This window comes from Microtus pennsylvanicus, chromosome 1 (assembly GCF_037038515.1).
Source record: "Microtus pennsylvanicus isolate mMicPen1 chromosome 1, mMicPen1.hap1, whole genome shotgun sequence".
Lineage (NCBI taxonomy): Eukaryota > Metazoa > Chordata > Mammalia > Rodentia > Cricetidae > Microtus > Microtus pennsylvanicus.
Genome location: NC_134579.1, coordinates 77,490,480 through 77,514,487, shown reverse-complemented (window position 1 = coordinate 77,514,487; position 24,008 = coordinate 77,490,480). Strand labels below are relative to the sequence as shown.

General features: G+C 44.7%; 2 protein-coding genes across 2 annotated transcripts in view; one reads left to right on the top strand and one right to left on the bottom strand.

Annotated features, from left to right (window-relative positions):
- Pi4ka (phosphatidylinositol 4-kinase alpha) overlaps positions 1–24,008 on the bottom strand; it is a 128,891-nt gene that overhangs the window by 51,549 nt on the left and 53,334 nt on the right. The window contains exons 18-19 of the mRNA XM_075970228.1: positions 23,024–23,192; positions 19,434–19,484 (exon numbers count right to left, since the gene is read on the bottom strand). Of these exons, the coding sequence (XP_075826343.1) occupies positions 19,434–19,484; positions 23,024–23,192 (220 nt within the window). The remainder of the gene's footprint in view (positions 1–19,433; positions 19,485–23,023; positions 23,193–24,008) is intronic.
- On the top strand, positions 338–14,013 carry Serpind1 (serpin family D member 1). Its single transcript, XM_075970243.1, has 5 exons — positions 338–417; positions 4,422–5,266; positions 9,016–9,289; positions 12,478–12,622; positions 13,186–14,013. The coding sequence occupies exons 2-5, from the start codon at positions 4,438–4,440 to the stop codon at positions 13,375–13,377; spliced, it is 1,440 nt and encodes a 479-aa protein (XP_075826358.1). The 5' UTR covers positions 338–417; positions 4,422–4,437; the 3' UTR covers positions 13,378–14,013.

Below are 24,008 nucleotides of genomic sequence, written 5' to 3'. Positions count from 1 at the left end.
TAATGGTCATTTCAAAAGATTATTTATGCTTATGTGTGTGGCATTGCATTTATATGCACCGTGTGCAAGCAGGTACCTTTGGGGGCCATAGAGTATTGGACCCCTGCAGCAATTCTGCTCCCAGAACACTGAACAAATATGCTTAGCTTCAGCAAGATATCCTGCAGACATGCTGAGAGTTAACATCCAAAACCTCAGCGACAGAGGAACTGTAGGTTGGAAGCAGCTTGTCACCAGGCAGTGATCAAAGACATAGTTGAAAGGTTTTCTGCTGACAGAGCTAGTTGAGTAGTGTTTGAATTGGGGCATATTTGCTTTGGAAAATACACAACAGCCCAGCACCAAAGTTCATGCTGAACCCTGCTGGTGGCCCTTCCTGATTTCATCTCTGTAACGCCGCTGCTCAGAGGCACACAGGTAAGCTGGGTTTCTAACATTTTTTTCCAATTATATTTTTTTGTTTTTAATATTTCAAGGTAGGAAACTGATTCCTTTACTGGAAAAAAAAGAAAGCAGTCTTACTTTTAAAGTCCAGTATAAAATTCTATCAGCTGTACCAGTGGCACAACTGACCAAACTGGAACTGGAATTATAGAGACAAGAGAATTAGATCTTTGGTTCTGTAAGCTGGAAGTTGGGCATGGTGGCATAAGGCTGAACACCAGCACTTGAGGGGTTGAGGCCAGACGATGGGCTTGCAGCCCTGTATACCTATCACCGGAGGGCAAAATAGAAAAAATTTCTTTTCAAATTAGATAACTGTCTAATGAGTAAGTATGAGAATAGCCTTGTTCTTAGGACGTTTCCCCAAGCATTATTAAAGGTTAGAGAAATGTTAAGAGATCTAACTTGAAAAGGCTCAGAAAATACTTGTAGATGCTGATACATACACACACCACATCTCACACATACATGTAAAATCCAGTGACAGTAAAGGGGTGCCAGCTGCTCTCCTACTCTGTCCTTAGTTCTTCTGTAAGTTTGAAGTTATTTTAACATAAAAAGGTTTCCCAGCACTTGGGAGGCAGAGGCAAGTAGAGCTCTATGAGTCTGAGGCCAGCCTGGTCTATAGGAGCAAGTTCCAGGATAGCCAGGGCTACACAGAGAAACCCTATATCAAAAAAACCTTTCCATATTACTGGCAACTACTTTTCTCCCTTCCTGTTTGTTCTGGTCTGGATCTGGAGACATCAAGGCTGGAGAGGCTGTTCTCTATGACACATGACCAAAAAGGCCAGATCTACTCCATGTACCTCATAAAAATTGCTAAATGATGTTCCTATGAAAACAAAGTTTTGATGATTTATCTTAAAACTATAATACTTTAATTCAAAGATAGTAATTTGAATGTATATACAATTTAGAGGTGTTTTTAAATGCTGTAATGAAACTGACCAGAAAAAAATAGAAAGTTACCTGTTAGAGCTCTAATTTTTCAATGCATAAAAAATACCCTTACATTTTTCTTCTTTTGCTAGTAAGAGAATAATGGAAATTATGGCTTACAGCTTTTGAACATACAATGCAGGAACAGGGTACATGATGCTTAACCCCATACACCAAACCAAACAGTCTTCCAGGAGTACCCTGAGTACCAGGATAGGATGAAGATCTTTACTGCATGGCTGGGACTCCCAAGCCCACACTCAAGTTGGCTTCTGCTTTGATCTTTAACATTTTTATTACTAATTACTCTTTTAGCTGAGGATACTTTGTTTTGTTTTGTTTTTTGAGACAGGGTTTCTCTGTAGCTTTGGGGCCTGTCCTGGAACTAGCTCTTGTAGACCAGGCTGGCCTTGAACTCACAGAGATCTGCCTGCCTCTGCCTCCTGAGTGCTGGGATTAAAGGTGTGCACCACCACTGCCTGGCCGAGCTCAGGATACTTTTAAGTATAATCATACAAAAGACTTCCATTAAGTTGCTTCTGGTTTTTTTCTTTTTTTTGTAAAGATTTATTTTTATTTGTGTTTATGCATTTGCCTGTTTAAGTGTGTGCCAATGTGTACAGATGGCCAGAAGGTATCAGAATTCTATGGATCTAGAGTTAGAGATGGGTGTGAGCCACCCAACTTGAGGGCTGGGATCTGACTGAGTCTTTCATTCCTCTGAAGAGCAAGAAGCACACTGCTGAGCCACCTCTCTAGCCCTGCTCTTCTTTAACTATGAGCTTCCTGTTCATGCCTGATTCTATCTTGAAACTAGGTCCAGTTCTATTTGACTACATACATTAGACTCCATTTCTAGAAACTGTTCCACGTGTGCGGACTATGTAGCCACCAATCTCAGCAAAACACTGAAGAGGATCAGAAAAGACCAGACATATTCAAAGTCAGAAACCAGCCGGGTGGGAGTTCGAGACCAGCCTGGTCTACAAGAGCTAGTTCCAGGACAGGCTCCAAAACCACAGAGAAACCCTGTCTCGAAAAACCAAAAAAACAAAACAAAACAAATCAAAGTCAGAAACCATGTGACTCTCCAAAATAAGCAATCAGAAGTCTCCTGGTTGGATGTAGTTCAGTTGGCAGAGTGCCGGACTAGTGCTGACAAACCCTGTTTCATCCTCGGTACTGTATGGAACAGGTTTGGTAGCACAGACCTAGAACTAAGGAGGTGGAGGCAAAGGATCAGAAATGTAAGGTCACCCTCGGCTAAATGGGGTTTTCAACTAGCCTGAGATACATAATGCATTTTTAAAAAAAGTTCCTCAGTTATGACTAAAAATGCTGGAAATGCTAATTTTAACCATATTCTAGGGCATAGGCCCTAAGGACAAAGATGGCAACAGTTGCTCCCTAGAGTAGGTAGTTTTGAGTGTCCTGGCACTCTGAGCAAGCAAGGCAGAGCTTGACATCAGGGAGCTGGAGCTTTACCTGCTCAAGGCTAGTCATTCTCTAGTCATCATTACCTACCATCCATCAATTTTGGCACTAGGGATTGAGCCCTGGTCCATGCAGTGTGGGTGAGAGTAGTTAACATTTAGCTACATCCCTAAATCAGACCACTGCCATCTCTTAGTAGTAGCAAAAGAAGGCTACATCTCATAACAGATTAAAATGGCAGGAGTATTTCAAGTTGGGCAACTGCACAGCTAGTCCTTAACTGTCTTCAGATCTAACAAGTTCAAATACTTAGCGCCAGTAACTCTTATTTGATCTAGACTGGCAACAGATATTCTAAACAAGGAAATGGTCACAGACACCAAACAGATCTTTTTCCTAGGAAGATACACTTAGCTGGTGAGATAGGGGAGCAACAAAAGACAGGTCATCTACCTACTTAATAACTGAGATATGAAAAACCAAATCAAAGCCACTGGACAGAAAAATCGGATTTGACATGTCACAGCCTCCTTGGGGACAAGGCAAGGGCTGTGCAGACAAGGACAAGAAGAGGGTCTATACAAGAGATCTCGCTTGTCTACAGACCTTTAGGAAGGGTGAGCCTCTGATGTTACCCACCCCCACCCTGTCTGCACAGTGAGATGGGAAGCTGGAAGAAGAAAGATGTTTTTCTTCTGACAGCAAAGTTCTCCTACAGTCAGTCACATAAGCTGTTAGCCTCTCAGAGTGCCAGGAGACACGGGTCCCCAGCCACAATCCTTTAGTAGGTCCTAAGGGGGTCCTGCTAGGTTCCAAATCTCAAACTTAACTTAAAGAAGGGATCTCAGGTCAGGATTCTCAGCTCAGCAGGTAAAGGTGTTTGTTGGGCAAACATGGCTACCAGAGTTTGTTCTCCAGAACTCACATAAGGTGGAAGGAGAAAACAATCTCCACCCAAACATCTGACTGTAGCATGCATGTTTACATGTGTGTCTGTACACACACATAAAAATAATAATAAAAATTGGGTTGATGAGATGGTTCAGCAGGGAAAGGTGCCTGCTACTAAGGCTGATGACCCGAGTTCAATCCCTGGGACCCACAAGGTAGAAGGAGTGACTTCTAAAAGTTGTCATATGACCTCCACAAATGTAATATGGCAAACCTGCCCACCCACACAAATAAATAAACAAACAAATACAAAAAGTTCTAAAAAAATTAAAGTAGAAAAAAATTTTCATCTAGGGCAGGAGTTCTCAACCCTGCATATCAGATATTCATAACTCACAGCAGTAGCACAATTACAGTTATGATGCACCGATGAAATCATTTCATGGTTGTGGTCACAGCCTGAGGAACTGTATTAAAGGGTCGCAGTATTAGGAAGGTTGAGAACCACTGGTCTAGGGGCTCACAGATCCCAGGAGATGTATGAAACACACAAAACTTTAACACTAGTTGTATGTTTATTTCTTATCAGAGTCTCTTAAAGTTTAGCATCCTAAGCTGGTGTAAGAACTGGTGCTGTGACAGGCCTCTTTCTGGATGCTCCAGCAGGATGGAGCCAGGCTGCTCTCACTGTTGTCTGTTTTCTATACCAGCTTTAGCTCTGCAAAGATGAAGCCTCCATTCTACCCTCTTCTTCTTTCCGCCATCATGACTGTGTGTGTTGGGAGCCAAGGCCTTTCTGAGCAGCTAGGTAAAGAAAACATGAGCATGTCCTTCCTGCCTGCTAACTTCCACAAAGAAAACACAGTCACCAATGACTGGATTCCAGAGGGGGAGGAGGAGGAGGACTACCTGGACCTGGAGAAGCTACTCAGTGAAGACGACGACTACATTTACATCATTGATGCAGTTTCCCCGACAGACGCAGAATCAAGTGATGGGAATATCCTGCAGCTTTTCCAAGGCAAGAGTCGGATCCAGCGTCTTAATATCCTCAATGCAAAGTTTGCCTTCAACCTTTACCGAGTCCTGAAGGACCAGGCTACCACTTCTGATAACATCTTCATTGCACCTGTTGGCATTTCTACTGCTATGGGGATGCTTTCCTTAGGCTTGAGGGGAGAGACCCATGAGGAAGTACACTCAGTTCTACACTTTAAAGACTTTGTCAATGCTAGCAGCAAGTATGAGATTGCCACCATTCACAATCTCTTTCGGAAGCTGACCCATCGCCTGTTCAGGAGGAACTTTGGGTACACGCTCCAGTCAGTTAATGACCTTTATATTCAGAAGCAGTTTCCCATCCAGGAGGACTTCAAAGCTGGTATGAGAGAGTTTTACTTTGCCGAGGCCCAGGTGGCTGACTTCTCAGATCCTGCCTTCATATCAAAGGCAAACAACCACATTTTTAAGCTCACCAAGGGCCTCATAAAAGAAGCTCTGGAGAATATAGATTCTGCTACTCAGATGATGATTCTGAACTGCATCTACTTCAAAGGTAAGAAGCAGTTTTATGATTTCCAAAGGAAACCCACAACACAGCTGTCTGGTACACAAAAAGACCAAGAACTGTATGTTAGCTGTAATTTATGATGGAAAATAAGACACTTGGCCGACTCAGGGGCAGGGAAGAACACAATGAGTGGTAGCTATTATTAATATTAACAGCCTATCATTTTACACTCACTGGATTTCTATGTGGTAGGGATTGTGGTGTTAAGAGTTATCAGGATCCTTTTTTACAGACAAATCCAGCAAAACATAGAGGTAAAATGCCCCAAGGCGGCGCAAGCCTTTAATCCCAGCAACCTCAGTGAGTTGGAGGCCAGCCTGGTCTACAAAGTGAGTTCCAGGACAGCCAGGGCGACACAGAGGAACTCTGTCTTGAAAAACCAAAAATCACCCCCTCCCAAAAAAAAGATGCCCCAAGAGTACAGACTGTAGGGCAGTGTTCAGGATGGATCTCTGTGAGCTATCTCTGATGATTTATTTATTTTAGTTAATTAATTAAAAACTGGTGATTTAATAATTGGAAGAAATAATATAAGCCCCCCCCTCAAGTTTTTAAGTATTTGGCCAGTGTGGATTAAGATTTCTTCGTTTTCCTTCCCAATTATCAGTGAGTAAAAATACAGACAAAAAGCTAGAGAAATACGTCTGGAAACTGTTCAGCTACAATAATTCCTAGAAACACAACTTCTTCTCAGGGTACTTTTTGTTTTCTGAGACAGGGTCCCCCTATATAGACTTGGCTAATCTAGAACCTGCTGTGTAGACTAGGCTGGCCTGCTAGGATCAAGGGCATGTGCCACCACAACCAGCTCTCTCAGGGGACTTTTGCATTAATTTTGTTCCTCTTAGGGGACTTTTGCATTAATTTTGTTCCTCTTTTGTTTTTTTGCCCTTTGAGACAGTCAGTTCTCTCCCCTCTATACTGTAGTCTCTGTGATGGAAACCAATCGGCAGGACTGGCAGCAGACATCTTTGGCTGGACCATCTTTCTAGTTCTAAATAATGGTTCTCCAGCAACTCTTAGCGGCCAGGCATGAAAGCACTTTTAAAGAGTGCACTATCTCCCACTCAACACAAATGTACATGTGCATGTGTGTATCTACACAATAAGACCCAACTCAAGCATATCTGTGTGAATCTATACAATAAGACCCAACTCAAGCACATGTATGTGTCTACACAATAAGACCCAACTCAAGCACATCTGTGTGTATCTATATAATAAGACCCAACTCAAAAAGTATTTTTTTAAAAAGGGTCTTGCTATGTAGACAGGATGACCTAGAATTCAAGACCCTCCTGCTTTAATTCCTACAATGCTGGGGCTACAGGCAAAATCCAAACCTCTTTTGGAATCTGATCAAAATAAACTTGTACCTCACTTAAGCTGAAGGCAGTCACAGGGATGGCTTAGCACCACAGCTAACGGCAGTACTGTAGCCACATTTCTTTGTCATCACTGAGTTCAGGACACTGGTAAAGGCATAGGTGCTGGAAAGCCTACACTTCCTATTTGTTCACCCCAGTGGTTGTGCTGCTCGGGGATTTGGAGGACAGGAACTTTCCCAGCTCTGCAAAAATAGGAATCCTGCCAGGCTGGGCTGCTAAGCAGCACTACAGAGGCCAAGACTTCAGGGGGCTTGGGAGTGCTGAGATCTAACCCCCAGACTTCCTTCCAGAGCCAGGCACAGCAAATCAAGTTTCAAGGAGGGTACTGCTAAAGGCTAAATCTCTAACAAGCCGTGACCACAGGCAGATATTCAAACATATAGTACATATTTATGATGAAAATATAATGTTCTTTTCCATTATTGGTTCTAAGTACAAGTTTTGGAACTGAGCAAACAAGAGTCTAAATGGTAGTTTCACCCCTCCTCATTTGTGTGACCCCTGTCTTCATGGGAGGGTCAGCCCTCCTCTGACAGGGCGCAGAGAATGGAAGCAATGCAGCACTCAGTCCTGTAAACAGGAAGAGCACAATGAACTTGAAGGAGGGTATACAGCATAGTTCAATATGACGAGGAGTATGTATGATATTGCAGGTAATGTTTATTTTCACAAGTGATCAGGCTCTGCTTGGGAATGGCTTCAGAACAGGCTGGTGGGAATGCCCTCAGTGTTCACAGTCGGCTGGTTGCCCACAGTCTCGACACTAATCAGTCATACTTGAAATTCTGAACCAAGAGGCTGTGCTGTCTGCACTAGAGCAGGTGGGAATACGGGACAGACTAGACATGATCATATCATCTCTTAAGTAACTAATCCACAGTACACTGAGGTGCCAAAGTGCTTTTCCCGGATGTGTTGGAACACTGACTGGACTCTGTTAGGGATCAGAGGGGGCATATTTTTGTTTATTTGTTTTGTTTTGTTTTGCTGTTGGCTTTTTCCCAGTAGCTATGGAGCATGTCATGGAACTCTATAGACCAGGTTGGGCTTGAACTCAGAGGTCCTCCTGCCTCTGCCTCCCAGTGCTGGGATTAAAGGCGTGCGCCACCACTGCTCAGCTATTTGTTTTTTGAGACAGGGTTTCTCTGTGCAGCCCTAGCTGTCCTGGAACTCACTCTGTAGACCAGGCTGGCCTTGAACTCACCGCCTGCCTTGGCCTGCCTCTGCCTTTGGAGTGCTAGCTGAGAAGGATGCACTTTAAAGGTTAGAAAATTTCATAAGTATAATTTTGTTTCTAATCCCCAAATCTCTTAACTTAACTCTGTGCTATAACTGCTTTGTTAGTGCTTCTTCTCATAGCGGCTGGCAGAGCAGTGATTTCCAATGGGTCTGGAGCGGTGTCTGCAGGCACTAGTGACTATCACAACTAAAGCTGGTATCGCACTGGGAGAGCCTAAGAATGCTGTTAAAGTCTCAGAGCACAGACAGTCCCCAACACTATACAGAATGATTTGGTTTAGAAACCCTGGGTGTGGCTGACTTGGAGGTAGCAGCTGAAGGGCAACTATAAGCAGGCCAGAGCTGTCTGCTGTTTAAACTTCCTCCAGAGATCCCTGGTTTTCTCAATGCAGCTGCTCTATATACCAGATGGAAACCTTGAACAAGTTACCTTACTTCATTGTGTCTCTGCTACCTTATCTAAAAGTATGCGTGGAAATTTAAACCATGTATTTCATATAGCTTCTAGGAGCTGGAAATGAGGTAATACAAGAAATGCGCTTATGCCTGGCATGTGGCCTGTTGGAACTAGTTACCAACATTAATGATGAGTATCTTGGAGCTAAGATTTATTTCTGAATAATAGCTCTATACCAAGCCAACATGGAAGACCCTGAGGACATCACTCTATCAGATTCGTGTCCTGCCAAATGCTAGAGAACCATAGTGTGAGGGCTCAAAGGGTTACTCACCTTCCAAATAATTAGATTACAGGCCTAGGCGAACTAAATATCTGTCAGGGACAAATAAGTAAATTTTTCTTGTTAAGACTCTGGGTGTTGGGCTGGAGAGATGGCTCAGTGGTTAAGAGCATTGCCTGCTCTTCCAAAGGTCCTGAGTTCAATTCCCAGCAACCACATGGTGGCTCACAACCATCTGTAAAGAGGTCTGGTGCCCTCTTCTGGCCTGCAGACATACACACAGATAGAATATTGTATACAAAATAAATAAATAAATATTTTTAAAAAAAAAAAAAGACTCTGGGTGTTAGTTCTAGAGAGCCTTCCAAGGGCACATGTTCAAGAGCAAAGGCCACATTCTGAAGGGACATTCCTTTTGACTTCACAGGAACTTGGGTGAATAAATTCCCAGTGGAAATGACACACAACCACAATTTCCGGCTCAATGAGCGAGAGGTAGTTAAAGTCTCCATGATGCAGACTAAAGGGAACTTCCTTGCGGCAAATGACCAGGAGCTGGACTGTGACATTCTCCAGTTGGAGTATGTAGGGGACGTCAGCATGCTAATTGTGATCCCACGCAAGCTCTCAGGAATGAAGACTCTTGAAGCACAGCTGACGCCCCAGGTAGTAGAGAGATGGCAAAAAAGCATGACAAACAGGTACTTCAGGTCATTTGTTCTTTTGCTTTCTCAGGCTGGGGTATCTAAGAGTACTGAAGCCATGGCTAATTTTTATCCCCTCCCTCTGTCCCTCCCTCCTTCTCTTCTGAGTCAGGGTTTCACTCTGTAGTGCAGATGGGCCTAAAAGGGGCAGTGGCCCTCCTTCCTTATCACCTGACCAGTGTCAGGAGTGTGACCTCCCTACGTCAGTTTCTCCAGCGTCAGGAGTGTGACCTCCCTACGTCAGTTTCTCCAGCGTCAGGAGTGTGACCTCCCCACTCAGTTTCTCCAGTGTCAGGAGTGTGACCTCCCTACGTCAGTTTCTCCAGCGTCAGGAGTGTGACCTCCCCACTCAGTTTCTCCAGCGTCAGGAGTGTGACCTCCCCACTCAGTTTCTCCAGCGTCAGGAGTGTGACCTCCCTACTCAGTTTCTCCAGCGTCAGGAGTGTGACCTCCCTACTCAGTTTCTCCAGTGTCAGGAGTGTGACCTCCCCACTCAGTTTCTCCAGCGTCAGGAGTGTGACCTCCCCACTCAGTTTCTCCAGCGTCAGGAGTGTGACCTCCCCACTCAGTTTCTCCAGCGTCAGGAGTGTGACCTCCCCACTCAGTTTCTCCAGCGTCAGGAGTGTGACCTCCCCACTCAGTTTCTCCAGTGTCAGGAGTGTGACCTCCCCACTCAGTTTCTCCAGCGTCAGGAGTGTGACCTCCCCACTCAGTTTCTCCAGCGTCAGGAGTGTGACCTCCCCACTCAGTTTCTCCAGCGTCAGGAGTGTGACCTCCCCACTCAGTTTCTCCAGCGTCAGGAGTGTGACCTCCCCACTCAGTTTCTCCAGCGTCAGGAGTGTGACCTCCCCACTCAGTTTCTCCAGCGTCAGGAGTGTGACCTCCCCACTCAGTTTCTCCAGCGTCAGGAGTGTGACCTCCCCACTCAGTTTCTCCAGCGTCAGGAGTGTGACCTCCCCACTCAGTTTCTCCAGCGTCAGGAGTGTGACCTCCCCACTCAGTTTCTCCAGCGTCAGGAGTGTGACCTCCCCACTCAGTTTCTCCAGTGTCAGGAGTGTGACCTCCCCACTCAGTTTCTCCAGCGTCAGGAGTGTGACCTCCCCACTCAGTTTCTCCAGCGTCAGGAGTGTGACCTCCCCACTCAGTTTCTCCAGTGTCAGGAGTGTGACCTCCCCACTCAGTTTCTCCAGCGTCAGGAGTGTGACCTCCCTACTCAGTTTCTCCAGCGTCAGGAGTGTGACCTCCCTACGTCAGTTTCACCAGTTTTTGTTTGTTTGTTTGTTTTTAAAGGAAGTTCGCAAAAGAACCCAAAAATTGCCACACAGGCCTTGCTTATTTCAGCCTGAATTTCTTGTTCAGTGGGAGCACTGATGAGAAAGTCACAAAACTGTCTCAGAAGGCAGGGGCAGGTAGCTTCAGGTCATCTTAGGAACAGCCTCCATCTACTTACTATACCACACGTGTGGCTCTGAGCCCCAGTGCAGTCAACCCCAAGGTGCAACTAACCATATTACTTATCAGGACTCAAGGGGAGCAGTAAACACAGCAGTGGGTTGACTGCTCCCACCCCCAGCCCCTGCTCTCAGTGCCTAGAATGTAAGAGGCTCCCAGCACAGATATCACTCTCCTTTTCTGCCAGGAAATCGCAAGTTCTTTTTAACTCACTTAAGACTTGTCACTCATGATATTCTTTGATCTTTATTTATTATTTATAGTCGAAACTACTGATGTTAAACACTTGAAGTTATTGGATAATGGCAAAAAATCTAGAGAAATGGGATATATTTCTGTGTTACTAGATAATTACTGGTTAGACTCATAATAAGATGTGAAATCTGTTGGTCAAGAAATAAAAAAAATACAGCAAAAGTGAAAATACTGCTGGGTACAGTAGTGCACCCCTGTAATCCAGCACTGAAAATATTGCTGGGTACAGTAGTACACCCCTGTAATCCAGCAATGGGGAAGCTGAGGCAGGAAATCATGAGTACAGGGTCAGGAAGGGTGAGACCCTGTTTCAAAACCACAAGCCAGCGAGATGGATCAGTAGGTAAAGGTGCTTACTGCCAAGCCTAACTACCTGAGTTCAATTCCTGGGACCCACATGGTGGAAGGAGAGAAGAGACACCTGAAAGCTGTCCTTTTCTGACCTCTATACACATAACACATACCCTGGGCAATATGCATGCATGCATAAAATATGTAAATAAGTATAATAAAAATTAAAGCAAAATAAAAACCCTAAAATAGAAAACCTTAGAAGTCTATTCTTGGAGGAAGGTAGATTTCTCAGGTATATGATGATATTAAGCCCTGTGGATTTCCTTAAAAATGTCCCTTCTGAAGGCCGGGCGATGGTGGCGCACGCCTTTAATCCCAGCACTCGGGAGGCAGAGGCAGGCGGATCTCTGTGAGTTCGAGACCAGCCTGGTCTACAGAGCTAGTTCCAGGACAGGCTCCAAAGCCACAGAGAAACCCTGTCTCGAAAAACCAAAAAAAAAAAAAAAAAATGTCCCTTCTGTACTTACTTCCTGTACCATCCTTCTCTTTGGTGGCATCCTCTCTGAAGTCAGTGAGGCCAAGCCACCCTGAGTTCTGTCCCTCGTCCAGCACAGCATGTCCATCCCCTCACTCTCTCCCTCCCTGTGGACTCCTAACACGAGGAGCCTGGCTAGATTCTAGCTGATCGCAGTTTGCCCTCCCTGGTTGGCTCTGTTTAGCATCTTTCCTATTTCCCTCCCTTTGCCTGTCCCTTTATGCTTCAGTCAGATCCAAGGCCTTCATGTTTCTTACATATAAAATGGTCTAACACCTATCGATATCCTGTGCATCCTGCCCCCACAAAGTCACCTCTGCCTTCCTTGTTATACCTAAGACATTTCTACTATGCTGCTTACAGAACGATGAGAACAAAAACTCTGGACATTGTACAGGTGCAGTGTTCCCTGGTACCGGAGTCTGTGTCTGTGACACTCATTGATATAAGGGCTGTGACTGGACCTATGGTGGATGGCTTTTCCCAACCCTCGACTGACAGTACCAATATATACATTTTAAATGTCAAGAGATGCTATGTTAGTTCTGTGGTAAATACACTTCACTGCAGGCCAATTCAATTTAGCAGGGGAAATGTAATTATTTTGTCATTTGTATCCATAAAATTGGCGCCCTTCTTTTCCAACTAGAACTCGAGAGGTACTTCTGCCCAAGTTTAAACTTGAGAAGAACTACAACCTGGTGGAGGTGCTTAAGTCCATGGGAATCACAAAGCTGTTCAGCAAGAATGGCAACATGTCAGGCATCTCAGACCAGAGGATCACCATTGATCTGGTAATGGCTCCCTCTTGTGTATTAGTTCCCAAATCCTGCCTGGCACTGTTGCTGCCTCTTTCTCCAACCTCCTGGTAGGCCTGTGACCCAAACTTTAAAGATACAGGGGGCTGGGTGGCTATTTTGGCTCCCAAGCCTCTCAGCCTCTGGACATGGCCAATACAATGTAGTTCCACTGTTTAAAGGTAAGTATATATGATGTGACGGAGACTCTTGCCACCATTACCATGTGCTCAAAAACCATTTAAGGGTCATTTTGACTAGATGTGATTTGTGTCTTATGTAAGGTCTCTGGAACTTTTCTCTGATGATGAGTCTTTTTTTCCCCCCACAAGACAGGGTTTCTCTGTGTAACAGCCTTAGCTGTCCTGAAACTAGCTCTTGTAAACCAGGCTGGCCTCAAACTGACAGAGGCCTGCCTCTGCCTCCCAAGTGCTGGGATTAAAGGCGTGTGCCACTGCCCGGCCTGATGATGAGTCTTAATCAGGTGCTCCATCCCACTCCATCCCCACCTCTCATGACAACCTGCACCACTGATACCTTTCCTTTCTGCTTTTACACAGTTTAAGCACCAAAGTACCATCACGGTGAATGAAGAGGGCACGCAAGCTGCAGCTGTAACCACGGTGGGGTTCATGCCGCTGTCTACCCAAGTCCGGTTCACCGTTGACCGTCCTTTCCTGTTTTTAGTATATGAGCACCGAACCAGCTGCCTGCTCTTCATGGGGAGAGTGGCCAACCCCACCAGGTCTTAACGGTGGTGGTATGGGCACCTGGTGTAGTTTGGGGACACTCTGTAACTCTGTTCTCAGTCTAACAAAGAGGACAGAGATATTTTGATATGTTAACTTATGTGGTTTATGATAATATCTGAATTTAAGGCCCACATAGGAGAAGAAAGTTACCAGGGACTAAGAAGCTGACACAGCAAACAACACTACAAGATCACAGAAGTTAATGTGCTAACTAGAGTTCCCCAGAGGTCTTAGCAACATATGTACTGCTGTTCCCCAGAGGTCTTAGCAACATATGTACTGCCTCAGCCCCCACTCCTGGCCCCTATGAGCAAACTGCCAGGGTGTATGTGATACTTTCTCTGCAGGTAGCTTCATCAATGTTATCATTCAAGGTTAAAAAGAGAAAACTCAACCAGCCCCCATCTAAATGCTATTCAGGAGGTTTCACCCCTTCCAGGGAGGATGCCCAAGCAGTACAACTCCTGCCCAGTGGAAAAATAACATCAACACACCTGAGATGCTGAGACTTAATTCAAGGCCCAACCTCCTAAATTCATGTGACCATCTCCTCTCCCGCTGCCTCATGGTTACCTAGGTGTGTACACAAGGTTACAGATCCATTCTAGAGATAAATAAACAGCTATATTTACTGTGTATCTGTTACAATTATCTTTTTAAAAGGAGGGTGGTGGTGTTTCACTATGTAGCCTTGGCTGGACTGGAACTTGCTAGGTAGACCAAGCTGGTCTTGATTGCATAAAGATCTGCCTACTTCTGCCTTCTAGTGCTGGGATCCCTAACGCCATGTGCCATAACACCCAGTATAAGTCTATTATTTTGCACCTCAAATAACAAGGGGCAAGTTGGAAAACACCCTTAAGAAAGACAAAGGTGGACAGAAAGTCACTCAAGTGTTATGCAGTGACTAGTTTTGGATAAAGAGGTGTGTGGCTGAGTCCTTGGTACCAGTCTGATGGGAGACCTGAGACAAGATGCTCTAGTGTCTATATGAGGTGCATGCTTTAACTTTCATCTCTCAGATGTAGCCCTGCAGCAGGTCTGGTCTGATAAAGTTGGCAACATCCAAGGAATACGACTTGGTACCATTCACAGCGCTCCAAAGGCTGCTCAGAAGGCATGGGCCAAGATGTGCTTTCGGTGGGGAGACTGGAAGCTGTAACAGGAGCAGCAGCCACAAGCTTTGTGCTAACTAACTGTAAATCCCACACCTTAGAGGAAGAAGTTTTATTTCCCAACAATGCAAGAGTTGGAAGGGTTCTAAAACATGCACAAAATACAGCTACAAGGTGGGGCTGGGGTCCAAGGCTAGGCTTGCTGGACTTGAGGGTCTGGTTACAGAGTACTCTGACCACATGAAACAATAATAGCAATAGGAACAGCTGAGAGGATCATGCTACTTCTAGTGTAATGTATGAAATAGTGTGTAATGTACATACTATATGCTCGATGCTGCTGGTTTTGGAGGTCACATTATCACCACCTCCTCTTGACGGTTGAGGAAGCAATGGCAACTTACAGAAGAGTAACTTGATGAGACCTAGATCCAACCCCAGGTAGGAAGGCTCCAGGGCCTGGACTCCTTGCTAACTATCTTACACCTGGACCAGCATTCTATTGAGAATAAGACAGGACAGGACTGAGGCAAAATCTCCCCACTGCATCTTTTCAGTTCTTGGTGAAGCCTGAATGATGATGGCCCATCACTTTCCCCCTCCAATTTGTTTTAACACTGTTCTTTTCTGCTGTTTGTTTTATATATTTTATCTTGCTGGTATTTTTTCTCAACTCCTTACATTTCTAATTGCAGTTATTTCAAAATTGTGCCCTAAAAAGATGGGTGGATATGTCCCTGTAATCCTAGTTATTTCAGAGGTTGAGGTTAGGAGGATTGGTTAAACCTACAAGTTAGAGCCAGGACTATAAGGTGAAATCCTGTCTCAAAACAAACACCACCCCCTACTTCATATCTTTAGCCTTTGTCATGTGTCATTTTCCCAGAAAACTCCACGGTCTCACTTCCCATCCCTACCTCAGCCATATGTGGCCTAGGTTGCTCCAGGCTCCTGCACAGGTGGGATCCTCTCATCTCCAGGGTCCCTAATTACTTCCATTTACTTAGAATCCCTACAGTCCCTCTTAAATACACTAGCCTGCCGTTTCTCAAAGCAGGAGAGGACTAACTATAGCACAGGCTCTGGGGCAAGCTTCCTGGACGCAAACCCTATGCCTAACAGCTATGAGATGTTGAGCAGGTTTTATACCTCACTGTGCTTACTTGTAAAATGCAAATAAAAGCAGCAGTGGTCTCACAGGGTCGTTGTGAGGTGGTAATACCCAGACAAGGTCTAGACCAGGGATAAGCATTTCTTGTCTAGTCTAAGAACCTTACCAAGGGGCTCCGAACTTAGAGGCTCTGGACAGTCTTTTCATGAGACACACATGAATACAGATGTATTTTTGTAGAAAAGAAGTATAAAACTTGCAAAAGTGCATAGAAAAGGTATAACCTATCTAAGTCCACAAAAACTACCTGAGGTGCCGGGCGATGGTGGCGCAGGCCTTTAATCCCAGCACTCAGGAGGCAGAGGCAGGCAGATCTCTGGGAGTTCGAGACCAGCGTGGTCTATAGAGCTAGTTCTAGGATAGGCTCCAAAGCCACAGAGAAACCCTGTCTCGAAAAAAACAAAAAAAAAAAAAAAAAGGAAAAAAAACTACCTGAGGTGAAGATGAACCCGCTCTCAGTGAGACACAGGAATATTTCCTGGGAAGATGGTACATCTTAATCAGCCACTATATTCTGAGTATATGAGGTGTCTAAGTGACAGACAGTCTTCAAAATGCTTAAGTGTGGGCTATATAGCAGCAAAAGCAATGAAAAAAATAAGTTTGCAAAGTTAGAAGATAAAGATCACCTAACTAAGCAGGAAGGGATCCCACAACCACATGACCCAGCTTCACAGCAACTGGAGCGCTCCAGTTTCAGGAGGTTCCTGGGTGCTGACAGATGCATTAAAGAGCAAGAGCCAAGCCTTTTGCTTCAAATTAACCAGCCCTTTTGAATCATTAAAAGTCTAAAACAGAGTATGGATTTCTCTTTGAAAAACAAGTAACAACAAAACAGTACAAAACATTAAATATTAAAGAAACACATAAAGAAAACAAAAAACCCCACACCACCTTTGGAAATCAATTTCTTTCAAAAGGTACAAGAGGTCACTAAAAAGCAAATGTAAAAACTCATGATCCTTTGGCTCTCTGTTGAGCAAGTAGATCAAATATTTGTTTCCTCCCCCGTAATATAACCATTAACTTTTGTTAAAAATACAAGTCTCCAGGAAGCCCACACCCAGCTTTGGGCATGTTCTTTTGCCATTAAGTGTGTGCCTGGATGCCTGGCTATATCTCTGTGTCTCCTCTTTTAACACCATTCTGAAATCTACACTGAATCTCTGTCTTTTCTTTCTTTTCTTTTTTTTAAAGATTTATTTATTTATTTATTATGTATACAGTGTTCTGCCTGCGTGCCAGAAGAGGGCACCAGATCTCATTACAGATGGTTGTGGGTGCTGGGACCACAACTCAGGACCTCTGGAAGAGCAACCAGTGCTCTTAACCACTGAGCCATCTCTCTAGTCCTGAAACCTTTTTCTTAACCCCAATTAGAAGTGATAATATTCAGCCAGGTGGTGGTAGCTCATGCCTTTACTCCCAGCACTCCTGTATACCTATGGGCTTTGCTGACTTCTTTTCAACAGGCTGAGAAAGTACCCACCGGGGCTTCATGCTCCTCACCTTTCTCTCTAGGCCAAACAGAAGGCGTACGTGTGAGAGCATGCATAGAGCCACAGCTTGACTTCTGCTGCAGGTAGTCTAACCCAGAGCCTTGCATGTACCAACTAAACCCTATTATTGAGTAAGCCTTCAGTCCACAAAGACACTTCAAAACATGATTGTATGTTGGATAACATTAATGACAAAGTGGGAGAATTTGTTTTAAAAAAAAATAGTCAGTAGGGGAAATACCATTATAGAACGGCTCTTGCAATCCTAAAAATCTGTTTTGTTTTTATTTTTGTTTAAAATGTGTATGGATGTTTTGCCTACATATATATCTTTGCACCATGTGTGTGCCTAGTACCATGGAGGTCAGGAAAGGGTGTCAGATCCCCTAGAACTTAAGTTCAGATGGTTGTGAGCCACACCATGTGGGTTTTTAAAATTAAACCCAGCTCCTCTGGAAGAGTAACAAGTGCTCTTAACCACTGGGCATCTCTCCAGCCCCTGTGTAAATCTGTAAGAGCAGTGAGAACCAGTGATGGCAAGTCCCAAGGTGTTAAGGTGTTCAGGAGGAACATGCACCCTTAGGGTTCATTGCACTGCTTCCTTAAGCATCCTCATGGGATGAAATGTCCTAGTACAGACATAGTCTTCATTCACTATCAACATAAACTCACAGGGGGAACGGTCAGTAAACGAGTGTGTAGGTAAAAAGATGGCCTATGTATATGTGAGATACTACACAAAATGTATGAATTTTTACTATTAAAGAACAATAATAATAACCTGCCTAGATATCCCAAGGTTTAAAGAACACCCAAGATAAGCACACGAACCACTTCACTACGATGAGGAGAGATAAATCTGATATGGTGTATGCCTGCAATCTTAGTACCTGAAAGGCTGAGGCAGACCTGCCAAGTTCAAGGCTAGCCTGGAGTACTCAGAGAGTTCTAGACTACCCCAGGCTACATAGCAAGACCCCCATCGCCCGGACACATACCCCTCCACTTGCCTGTCCAACTATCTTGTCCTTAGCACCCTCAGCGCTCACACTTTTAAGACCTGAACTATGGCACGACATGAGGCGAGAACAAGAGAGGGATAAAAACATGAGAACACAAGGCCCCAGGACTGCTCCGGGGAATGACTAAGAGTGCGGAAAACCTTCACAGAGGTTATTTGCAGAAACTAAGTGTAGTGGCGCACACCTTTAATCCCAACACCCAGGAGGCAGAGGCAGGCGGATCTCTGTGAGTTTGAAGTCAGCCTGGTCTACAGAATGAGTTCCAGCCCAACCAAAGTTACACCATAAGACCTTATCTTTATTATTTTTATATAAACTTCTTATTTTTTGCAGAGCAGTGGACACAGCATAAAACAGGACTGGATAACGATGGGCTCTCTAGCACAGCTGTATCTAATCAGGAAGCAGCCCCCTTCTCACAGGAGAAAGCCAAGGAAGGAGACAAAGCAGCAGTGAAGGACAGGGCATGATGCAGAATAAGCAGGGCCAGACCTCAGTGCCATGCAAAAGGAACTGGAGTGAGGAAGTCTGGGCACAGACAGAGTTATCCCTATAGGTTGTCACTCAAAGTTGTTGGTGACTGAAACAACCATCTATAGAGTTACTGGGATCCCATTATTTATTTATTTATTTATTGTTGTTTGTTTGTTTGTTTTTTGAGACAGTGTCTCGGTATATAGCTCTGGCTGTCCTGGAACTCTGTAGATCACAGAGTTATCCCTGTAGGTTGTCATTCAAAGTTGTTGGTGACTGAAACAACCATCTATCGAGTTACTGGCATTCCATTTATTTATTTACTTATTGTCATTGTTGTTTGTTTTTTAAGACAGGGTCTCGGTATATAGCTCTGGCTGTCTTGGAACTCACTCTGTAGACCAGGCTGGCCTTGAACTCACAGAGATCAACTTGCCTCTGTATCCCAAGTGCTAGGATTAGTGTGAGCCTTTCTGCTCAGCAGAATTTTTTTTAATATTTATTTATTTATTATGTATACAATATTCTGTCTGTGTGTATGTCTGCAGGCCAGAAGAGGGCACCAGACCTCATTACAGATGGTTGTGAGCCACCATGTGGTTGCCGGGAATTGAACTAAGGACCTTTGGAAGAGCAGGCAATGCTCTTAACAACTGAGCCATCTCTCCAGCCCTCTGCTCAGCAGAATTACTGAGATTTTAGAAAGCATTTTTATAAGGAATTGACTCAAACATGAGTAGTTGGAACTTAAATCATCTGACAAGTGAATACTCACCACAGCAATTACAGGAATGAGCACCCCCAAATTCCCCGCACTGCTGGAAGCCTAGGAAAATAGCAAAAACATTTCTTTTACAAACAAAAAAACCCCAACAGTATTGTACAGACTAGGATTCCCTAACCTAAGAAAAACAACGAGGCATATTCATAGGTGTATAAAGACACCCATCTGTCACATTCTTTGGTTCTGGCGCCTTTCCCATGCTAAGCACTTAAACTATAAACTCTAGTCCCCACGCTGCATAATTCACGTTTGTGCACATGGTGCTGAGGACCAACCCTGGGGCCTTGCACACACTGCACAAGTACTCTGCCACTGGGCCACACCCTTAGCCCTAGAATAGCTGCAGTGAGAGGTGGACAGAGACAACTTAGATGTCAAATATAAAACATTAACTTATGGTTGAATAAATAGTGCAATTTACATTAGTGTGACATAGTCACTAAGAAAACAACTTTTTGAAAAAAAATCACTCACCTTGGAATAGTGCTGACAGAAATTTTAAATGAAAACAAATGAGGGTTTTGAGGACCCTCTGATTCAATTATAGTTAGGTAATATACACAAGCAGAGAAAATATGCCAAAGCACCTAAGTAGAGGGATTATGGCTTTTTGCTTACTAAGTTCTGTAACTTTTCTATAAGTTAGGAAATCCCAGAAGATTTAATAATTAAATGGTTAAGTTCTCTAATAGGCCCAAAAATCTGGCTAAACTGCAACAAACACTTGTGGGGAGCTATGGAAGCCCTGAGCAAATGTGTATTGTTGACTCGGGCACAGCTGTCAAGGACCTAACGTCTCAGATCCCATGGGAGTGGCAAATCCTCTCATCTCAGTGCAAATGAGGACACTGTGACAACCGCCGTGCAGCAGCAGCCCCTTACTCCTGAGTGATTGAGATGGCCATCTATAAAGACCCTTCCCTGCCGGGCGGTGGTGGCGCACACCTTTAATCCCAGCACTCGGGAGGCAGAGGCAGGTGGATCTCTGTGAGTTCGAGACCAGCCTGGTCTACAGAGCTAGTTCCAGGACAGGCTCCAAAGCCACAGAGGAACCCTGTTTTGAAAAACCAAAAAAAAGCACTCGGGAGGCAGAGGCAGGCGGATCTCTGTGAGTTCGAGACCAGCCTGGTCTACAGAGCTAGTTCCAGGACAGGCTCCAAAGCTACAGAGGAACCCTGTCTCGAAAAACCAAATAAATAAATAAACAAACAAACAAACAAATAAATAAATAAAGACCCTCCCCTGTGCTAGACACAACAAATACACAGAGGTTCTGGGGTGCTGAGTAGGAGTGCTCCATTAAAGAAAGCACAGCCTCCCTGACCTCAACTTCTATGTGTATATGTGTCCCTTCTTTATTCCCTCACTGCTCCAGTCAGGTTTTTAGGACCAAGCCATGCTGGACTCTGTAGACAATGGTGCCAAACTTTAGAAGAATGAACTATGCACTGTATCTATAACAGTGATAGCAGATAGCACTGAGGACCCCACTGTGACCTGGAAGTGTTCAGAATGCAGACAGAATCCCAATCTGGTTTTCCTGGGCTGTAGCAGATAAGCACTGGTCCTCTTTGCTCTGAACTGGAAGACCCAAAGTCTCAGAGCTACACAATGGAGTAGAACCCCCTCCATGGTCTTAGTTTAACTTTTTTTTTTTTAATTTTTGAATACAGGCTGGCCTAGAACTTGCTATGCAGACTAGGCTAGTGGCTGGTACTCTACCTCCTGAGGGCTGGGATTAAAGGCATGCACCATCACATCTGGCAGTTATGGGTAGTCACGAGCCAGTGTCTTCCTCTCACTTTTACAGACTCTCCTTACCCAAGAAGGTTCTATTTCAATAAATACTTGGCAAACAGTAACTACTCTACAAAGAATAGGATTCCTACCTCTGTACTTAGGAGAAATAGAATTCTGGTGTTGCTCTTCTAGCCTGTGAATAAGCATTAAATCCCAGGAGTCTTGAGACTCCATAGGAAAGTGTGGCAAGAGGAAGCAAACAGGAGTGAACACAGATCGCAGTAGGTCAGTGGGCACTGGCCCATTTCTTGTAGGAAGGAAAGAAAACACACTTCCTCAAGTGTTTAGTACCTCCCTGCATCACCACCCCTTCTCTCCCATTTACTGACACTTAAGTCTCTCCTGAGAGCTCGGAAAGTCACCAGCCTGGGAATCTTGATAGACTGGTCAGAAGAACAAGGCTGAATTATAGACAAGTTCTTTTATTTATTTATTTTTATTTGTTGTGCATTAGGTGTTTTACCTGCATGTATGTCTTTATGAGGGCATTGGATCCCCTGGTACCAAAGTTACAGATAGGTGTGAGCTGCCATGTGGGTGTTGGGAATTGAACCCGGGTACACTGGAAGAGCAGCCAATGTTCTTAACCACTGAGTCATGTCCAGCCTTGTCCAGTAACTATGGACAAGATCTTAAGCAGGTTCGTTTGTTTTGTTTTTGGTATCAGCTACTCGTTGACCAAGGCTTTCACAGGAAGGATTCCACAAAGATGTCAACTCAGATACCACCTCTGCGAAGCATTTCTGACCAGCCTAGTCTAAAGTGCTCCTTGCTGGACTGCTATGCTCTGTGCTCCCCAAAGCCTCCCAAGGAGAGGGTTCTATCTTATTTACTTGACCTCCTCACCTGGAACAACAGCCAGGACCCTGCAGTCCATGGGACTAATCCTAACCATTACCTGTCTCTTGCATAAGCCTACAGCTGCAACCAGGCCCTTGCAGCCCACGGGCCTAATCGTAATCATTAACTGTCTCTTGCACACGCCTACAGCTGCTGTCAGCTACCATAGCAGAGTGGAGCTGTTGCAACAGAAACTGTCTTGAGCCTGTAAAGCCTACACTATTGACAGCCTCGTTCTTTACAGTAAGTGGGCTGACCCTGACTGGTGACAATACCTGGCCCCCAGTGGTTGAATGTAGTAACTGGGAAAGGGAAAGGGAAAGGGAAAGGGAGGGAATAATAAGAGCATGAAAATGGAAACATGGGAGGTTTGCTGTTAGTGGGGAGATGATGTGGTAAGAGAGACCCCCCCGTCTTAAATACCCCCAAATAATCAATTTGAACATTTAAAAGGTAGCCTTCTGTCTGTCCATGGGGACCTGCCTTTCTAGAACAGTCTTACAGCAGATAAAGGATGGTCCTTCGTATGTTTCAATGGCAGCATGTAAGGTTCCTCAGCATAGGCTCAGACCAGGACACCCTCACCTGCTTCCAGATGGTGACACAGGGAGAAAGCTGCCGGGAAGAAGCCCATGCTGCTGCCGCTGCCCCTGGAGCTGATACAAGCCAGATGCAGTCTGGTGAGGAAGCCACACCCCTCCCTACCCCACCAGCACCCTGAGTAAGAAGCCACTCTCCTTCTTCTTGTTTTCTCCAGATGTTCTTAAACCACCTAATAGGTGGTAGGGTGTAACTCAGCGGTGGAGCACACACTTAGCATATGTGAAATCTTGGCTTTGAGCCCCAGAATCAAAAATTTAAAAAGTAAATAATTTAACACAGAAAGCACCATATTTCAGCCAAGACAATGCCTCAAAACCCAGCAACCTCTTTCTTCCTACCTTCAGGGCGGGGCCCTTCTCACTCGCCCTCTCACTGGCTCTTTTTCCCTCCAGGCCCAGCTGCACAAACAGTTCCAGCAGGTTCATCAACAGCTCGTCCACAAGATGTTCTTCTTGAATGTTGGCTGCAATGTTGGCCAGGGCATTGATCACTGCTAGGGAACAGTGCCTAAAGAAAAGGAACAAAGGCAAACCCACTGCTGAGCCCTCTGGAGGGAGAAACACTGGCTCTAAGTTGGTCTGGCCTGCCTCACCATGCACAAGGAACTCCCAAAAGGTTATGAACATGCCATCGTCATGACAAACAGACCCTGAAAGTAAATGGCTGAATAAATTACTACGGACCTCTTGACCCAGAATCTGATTCAAGGAGCTAGATACCAGGGACCCTGATTTTCCTCTGACCATTAAAAGCCTACTGAATATCTGGATGCAGAATTACTCAGTTCTAGACTTTTCTGCTTGAGTTCTGTTATTCTCCTTCAAACCAAACCCAAACATCACTACTCCTGATGATTAGCTTCTCACCAGTGCTCCCCACAACTCTGGGACTGACATTACTAGCAGCAGGCAGTGAACATGAAGGAGTCCTGTAGTGATATTATGTTAGTAATCTAGCAAACAAAGCTTGCCTGAAGATCAGAGTGCAGAGCTAAGCCACTAGTTAGCCACAGAGGTCAGGCAGTGGTGGCACACACCTTTCCCTGATAGATCTCTGTGAGTTCAAGGTCACCCTGGGCTACATGAAATTGATCCAGTCTGAAAAAAAAAAATAGAGCTGGGTGGTGGTGGCTCACATGTTTAATCCCAGTACTTAGGAGTGGTGTGGGAAGTCCTTTTGTCTATGTGTTGTTTTTATTGGTTAATAAATAAATCTGTTCTGGCCAGTGGCTTAGCAAAATAGAGCTAGGTGGGAAAACTGAACTAAATGCTGGGAGAAAGAAGGTGGAGTCGCTAAAAGCCATGTAGCCCCGCCAGAGATAGA

Excerpts from the sequence above, each read along its gene's own strand:
- Serpind1 (XM_075970243.1), top strand. The coding sequence starts at position 4,438 with ATGAAGCCTCCATTCTACCCTCTTCTTCTTTCCGCCATCATGACTGTG. Across the intron at positions 5,267-9,015 it reads GAACTGCATCTACTTCAAAG|GAACTTGGGTGAATAAATTC; the intron begins GTAAGAAGCAGT and ends TTGACTTCACAG. Across the intron at positions 12,623-13,185 it reads AGAGGATCACCATTGATCTG|TTTAAGCACCAAAGTACCAT; the intron begins GTAATGGCTCCC and ends GCTTTTACACAG.